Below are 6958 nucleotides of genomic sequence, written 5' to 3' on the forward strand. Positions count from 1 at the left end.
GTTTCTACGCATGTTCATCTTGGATAATGTAACGGTTATTTACGTCAGAATAAACCTTTACGATCGTTACATCACAAACGAGATTGTTGGAAAACAATCGTGTTTTATTCGCTTCCATACGATCTGCAGTTTGTGTATAATTTTTGTTTCTGATGATTAGTTTAATGCAGGTAAATCGCGATTATGTGAGTTTTAATTGGTGCAAATATAAGAGCGAGGAGCGACGCTATCAGTAAATTGGAACCAACATAAATTGTAATATGATATTACAAAGTATCGTCCCGGTCGAGCTTGGACAGAAGCCAAAAAACATCGTTTGATGGCACCGCACGAGAAACAGAGTTTCATTACGTCATTTTTCACGAGAATAAATTCACAACGATTGCTTCGTTTGTTACGTGTAGAATGTATGCTACCGCATGCGTCTTCCTTTATTTCATACGCCGGCGCAGAGTGTAAAAATGTGACGCTGATACACGATGTTTTGATCTCGTGGTTGGTTAGGCTGCCCAACTTGGGCAGTGGGCACATTCCTCCCGATTGTTATATTATAAAACGTCATAATTAATAGTTACGTTGCGATAGGACACGTGACGTAACAATTGAATGAAAAATTGTTCTAATTCCAATCGAAGGAATGTTATATTGAATGCAACGCGTGTGTGTGCGTCTTAGCACTTTCTGGCTGCGTGCGTGTCTGCGGTAAAGGTGGCTTAGGGGTTGCAAAACCCTGTGGTTGGTTGCAAAACCGTGGTTGCAGCAATTTATATTATTTCATTATAAAAAAGTTAAAGAGTTTTTGGACTTTTATTTAAAATGTGATACGAAAACATTGGGCGCTCGTGTAATTCGATACGGGCAAATTCGCTGACGTTGCGATTCGTTACTTGCGAGAGAGCAAATTCACAACGAACGAAAAATAATTAAAGAGAAAGCTACGCTGACTAGTCTCGTTATCTCTTAGTAGCTTCACTTTTTTCATTTTTAATATTTTTCGCTCTCGCGTGCAACATTATAGCATAAGGCTCGGCGCTCGGCCCAGTTTTCAGCCGAGCGCCGAGCGTCAAAAAAGGAGACGCTCGGGCACGAGCTTTTGAGTTCGGGCTCGGCTCGGCACATCCCTAGTAATTTAGACATTAAATTTATTATGGCCTACTTGGAAAAACAAATGAATGTAGTGTTAGCATATATACATAAAAAGTAATAAGTCTTAATTTCACAAAAACGAAAACCACCGTAAAAACTCACCTCAACTTTTGCCTTTTTGTTTTGAGACATTTCCGCTCCTTTTATTTCATCCGTTGTTCGTTTTTTACTCGCAGATTTCTTATCCCTCATAGCGGCATTAACATTGGGCATGTTCTTTGCAATCTCAGATGAATTTGTTCCCAAGTCATATAACAAGTTGGTGATCTGAAATAGTAAAGACATATTTCTAATAAAAATTTTCCAATATGACAGATTCATGTATGTTATACCCATAAGAAAAATTGTTAAGTATTAAATGTTGTTTAACATATTAACAATAACATACATATTATATACAAAAGCAAAAATAACTTTCGTGTTTATTGCATGGTCAGGTACTTTTTTACTGCTTGTTTTGGAATAAAATTGATTTTTAATTTTTATAGCATTAAAAGAATTTTTTTTTAACTTAATATAAATACTGTTTAAATGAAATCAAAAGCCCCTTTTTAGTGTATAGAATAAAATAAGATACATGTTTTGATCAGTAGAAACTTCATCAAAACCAGTTAAAAACAACCTGTGGATGAAACTCAATAGAAGCAGGATGACGCAGCAGATTTAGAAGTTGCATTTTCAGATGTTTTCTCACACTTGTTACTTGTGTCTTCGCCAATGTAGGGGGCAAGTTGGCTGTGGGAAATACGAAAAAAAGGTTAAATTTTTGGATAAAAATTATTTTGAACCAAGTGCATATCATAACAAAACTTTTATTTATATTTTAAAACGATAGCGAAGACCAAAATAATTGTAACAATGAAGAGAAATGAATTAGCAATAAAATAGTATTTACTTTGTATGTAAACTAAAACAAATACCGTAAATCTGACCCTGATCTGGTACTCATATAGCTGGATCATTCTTGTGTAAAGAAATACAGTAAGGATCTGGTGCTTAGAAAACGTAACGGATAAAAATTAAGTCAAACCAGTTGTCAACAACGATACGATTTCGTAGCACCAGATTTATATACAAACATAATATATATATCTTTTAATCTTACCATGCAGTGTTTCAAAGGCAGGTACAACTGTAGATATGAATTGAGGTCTCTGTTTTGCTATTGTAGTAAGAGTACCCATGGATGCCATCAGATTGACACTGTGTTAATAAGATTGTCAGCTTAAAATAGAGATCCATATTCCTTTACAATATTTACACCATATTTAAATTCTTATCTTTGAGTAAACTAGTCTAAAAATTATTACAGTGTTTTTAAATAACTTGAAAATTTAATGTTAGTATCTTTGTCAGTCTTTATTATATAGTAGGGTGAAAATTATATAGTAGGGTGGGGAAAGATGGGGCATCTTTTCATTCTATATTCTCTTCCCATTTGGTAGTAAACAAAGAACATTCAAAGAATTATAAATCTGTATCCTCACGACTCACATAGACCGTTGTTAACTGTTTAAAACATGTTCAGGATATTTTAATATTATGTGCTATAGGTGTCCGGTCTTCCCCTACCCTACTATATATGGTGCAACACTGCAACATATCGGATTTTTGCCTTTTTCATCCCACAGAAAGACTATTAACCTGGATATTGCTGGTGAAGCCACGAAAGAAAGAAGTTTCTCGAGCAGCGATACTCCGAGAGATTTTAACTCAGACTTAACGAGAATGGTGTGGTTGTTTGGGAGCTGATCCAAGGAGGAGAAAACCTCCAACTTCTTGGGGAGTTCCGACAAACGATGTTTTTCGGATAAGGTGAGAATTACCTTCTCTGCAAACTTGACCACCTATATGAATGGAAAAGGCGTAATATAGAAAACAAATTCCATGGGGCTTGATGCGAGTCGCAGCGATGGACCCAAAATATATTAAACAGTAACAGACTAATTTTTGCTTGGCTAAAAACAACCATCTGGAAATTGGTTTTCAGAAATATCATAATTTTCTGGTCCCTATATGCCCAATACAAATAAAAACTACAAATACCTTCAAATCAATAATGCTTGATTTATACATTTCAGAAACTGAATAATACATTAACTTATCCCATAGAATATACCTGCGTTCGGACCCCATCATTTTCAGAATCAAATAGCTCAAAAATCCTCTGCTGTATATCACACATAGTTTTCCAACTCGATTTGAGCATATTGCTAATATTCTTGTGTGTGCTGATCCACTGCAATAGCCAATAACATAAAAATTTAAAAAATTTGATCAACTATAAAAGAATGTTCGTTTTTTTTTAAATTACACATTTTATTTAAAAAAATTATGCCCCCCTTTTTTAGAAAAAATACTCCAAAAAGGGATGCTTGGTAGAAATTAACAACATTTTTGAAGTTTTAAGAAGCCTTTATCAACTGACCTGCACACAGATTCTGTATAACTGGGTTGATGACTGGATTACTTTTTTCAAAACATTAACATTTTCATCGACAAGTAACATGTGAAGGTTAAGAAGCAGCTTGGAAAATAACTCTGGGTCTTTTTTGCTGTAATTAAATAAATGAGTTGGTCAATTTTTTCTTATCTCGGCAGTTTATTCATTACATATCATATGTGTTACGTTGTAACTCGTAAGCAGCCATAAAGTATATAAAACAGAACAATCTTATTATAACGGTTGTCTTTGCCCCACCACATGATGATAAATAAGTTATTTTATTAATAGAGAAGATATTCATTTATTCAATGATAGACTTCCAACTTACCACGCCTCTTCCATGAATCCAACAACGAACTTTCTCACTTCTTGCGATCGATCAGCTTGAAACGCAACCACTTCATCAGTGAAGTTATCCAACATCTCAGGCTGTTTGTTTATCACAAGTTCCTTGACTTGTTGCAGCCGTTCTACTTTAACGGAATCCTCCACGGACATGGAAGCTTTGTTAAGGAGGTCAATCACCTGGATTTCAAACAGAAAAATATGTTTAGCATAGGCAAGGATATGCATACAAGTTTGCAGAATATGGCTGTTCCAGATAAGATCTTCTGTGTGCAAGTTGTTTTTTTGGCGTGTAGTGCACAAATGCTATTATTAAAAAAGGCATTTTTTGAAAATCGATGTGCAAGTTTCATTATGTAATACTCCTTAATTTAATACAGATTTGGTTCATTGTTTAATTAATTTTTTTAAATAAAATTTCCTGTGCACCTTCTGTGCTCTGTAGACTTGTATTTATGGAGGTGTTTGGGCTGTGTGGATAAATTGAACTGACAATCATTAAAAATCTAATATGTCTGGATATGTGGCTAAGTAGTTAACATACTGCATCGCATTATGTATTTATCTTTGAGCAAGATGTTTAGTAAATATTACCCAAGACCCAGTTGTCAAAAATGGGTTGTAGCACGACTAGCACTCTGGGTTCGGGTAATGGGCTGAGCCTGGCATAAATCCCAAGACCCCTGACATACCAAGCTTTAGAACCTCATCTAGATAAAACAGAATATACCATACATATAATGGTCAAACTGAAATTAGGAGCATTTTCCCTAATCCATAAGATGTTTGTCCCACTGTATGTGTATAACTGGAAAAAATGAGCAAAAACACAATTCAGTCTTAAGCCTTCAGACAATTTAACAAGGACCCACCAAGTCAACGGTGGTAAGTTTTCTTCGATCATCTTGTTCTTGTGAAGAATTTATCTCCTCTTTGAACTTACGGCTTCGTTTACGCTGCGGCTCCATTGCAAACGTGGTGTGGAACTTATGGGGGTTAATTTCGATGTTTGGACGAATTTATACACGCTTAATATTGGTATGTGTTATGTACTTTGACGTCTACATTGACAAAACTGTTACGCACCATTTTAACTATTCTGCATTCATTTTCCATGCAATGTGAGAACTTTAACATAACACTTAGAGTAATGCCATCATAAAAATTATGGCTATACTGTAAACTAGTGTGTTAAAGTTATTTCAAAAAGTTTTAAAAAGAGAGCAGTATTGTTGCATTTTGGAGTTACCACAGATATCATGCCACATAAATTAATTAAATCAAACACATGTTGCTTGTACAACAAGTATTGTGTGTATCCAATCTTTATTTTGTTAACTCCATTGCCGTAAAATCGGTGTAAAACTATTTAATCATGCTGGTCTTTAAGGATTCTTACGTCGAAAGTTGGTGGGTTCAAATTCCGAACGATTTCTTTAAACTTGAATGTTTCATTAAACCGTGTATAAAATAATAATACAAGATTTAAATGAATGATTGTAACGTACGTATCCTTGCGTGGCAATGTACTTTTGTATTGGACACTTCAGAACGTAGCCTAGTGGTCCATAAAATAATAAATTTACAATAATATTTTGTAGTTATTGAATAAAAATAAGGATCCCACCTAAAATTTAAAGTATTTAAAACAAAGTGTATTATACGGTACAACTATATCTTATATTAATACATAGGCCTAAACTTTAAAGCCTGGCATTTCATAGTTTGCGGTCTTTGACGTTCCGGTCACCGGTATCACACAAAGTTTTAAATTCTTGGTAACGTCGATACACACAGCTAGGCGTTTTAATTTTGAACACACATTTCGTTTCGATTCGATGCTTTTATATGAGGAGTGTAGCTCGCTCAGCCGCAACGGTGGTTGTAGTTTTGAAAAGGAAAGTATTATAAACAACCAAAGCAATTATCTAAGCACTTTATTGTAAGTCTGATAATTAGTCTACTCCTGTGCAGAACAGCAAGGTAACACACGATAGAAATGCATATGGAATAACGGAGCAAGGGTTAAACAGAAAAAACTATATACAGTAGGGCGGGGGGAAATGGGATACGTAAGTAGTATCCAAAAATCCTTATCGTGTTTTAAACAATTAACAACGTTCTATGGGAGTCGTGAGGATACGGTTTTATAATTCGTTAAATGTTTTTGGTTTACTACCAAATGGGACGAGAAAATAGATTGAAAGAGTGTCCCATCTTACCTCAACCTATTATATATATTGCGTTTCGAGAGGAAAGCTTATACAGTGAAGATAAATATTTTTGTATATAAACTAGCTATCAAGTTAAAGAGTTTTGTATTATACGCTGCGTAATATTGTACAAACTACTCAAGTTTGCTGCGGTCGTTGCTCTATCTGCACAAGTGAAATTAAACGTAACGGTATCATAGATTATGTACCGCTATAGAACTTAATTGACGCTCATTTGTTAAATAGCTAATTCAATGTCTAAGGGCCATTTTACAGTATTATTGATGGAGTTTTCTCTAAATTGTGTACCAGAAATTTCGGTTATATAAATGGGGGTACAAATTTGTATGCCTGTGTAACAAAAGTTCCAGCGTGCCTGATCTCAAAAATTGACTAATGTTTATATAACCCGCTATTGCATAACTCCGGTGGTCGAGAACAATATATCAAAATTGGGCGCACCAATGTCACAAAATGTTAAGACGTCGATTTTTGTTCGAATTAGACTTGCCCGAACTTGCGTCGCTCTGTGTTCACAGCAAACTACGGCCGCTGCGTATTTCCCAGATCGTCGTCAGCGAGTGCTCTCACGACGTGTCAAAGTAATGTCCGTGTTTACTTTTGTTTATGAAGCACCTTGTAGGCCAAGAGAACAAATACAGACACCGAGCTGTGTAGTTTATGGTGAATTTATATAAATACAAGGATCGCTTTGGCAGAACCGTCGTCTCAAAGAAACAGATATACAGTAATGTTAGCTTGTATATGAGCTCGGCGACATTAAATAGGCGTTGCGTGCTTAGATATA

The 6958-nt window shown here is 35.2% G+C and overlaps 1 protein-coding gene across 1 annotated transcript in view; it reads right to left on the bottom strand.

Moving 5' to 3' along the window:
* LOC100183988 (symplekin) overlaps positions 1–5063 on the bottom strand; it is a gene marked incomplete in the record, with an annotated part of 14058 nt that extends 8995 nt beyond the window's left edge. The window contains 8 exon segments of the mRNA XM_009861926.3: positions 1249–1413; positions 1769–1881; positions 2252–2349; positions 2791–2993; positions 3266–3385; positions 3575–3701; positions 3921–4117; positions 4810–5063. Of these exon segments, the coding sequence (XP_009860228.1) occupies positions 1249–1413; positions 1769–1881; positions 2252–2349; positions 2791–2993; positions 3266–3385; positions 3575–3701; positions 3921–4117; positions 4810–4905 (1119 nt within the window).
* Positions 5064–6958: the final 1895 nt, after the last annotated feature.

The sequence above is a fragment of the Ciona intestinalis genome, chromosome 11 (assembly GCF_000224145.3).
Source record: "Ciona intestinalis chromosome 11, KH, whole genome shotgun sequence".
Taxonomy (NCBI): domain Eukaryota; kingdom Metazoa; phylum Chordata; class Ascidiacea; order Phlebobranchia; family Cionidae; genus Ciona; species Ciona intestinalis.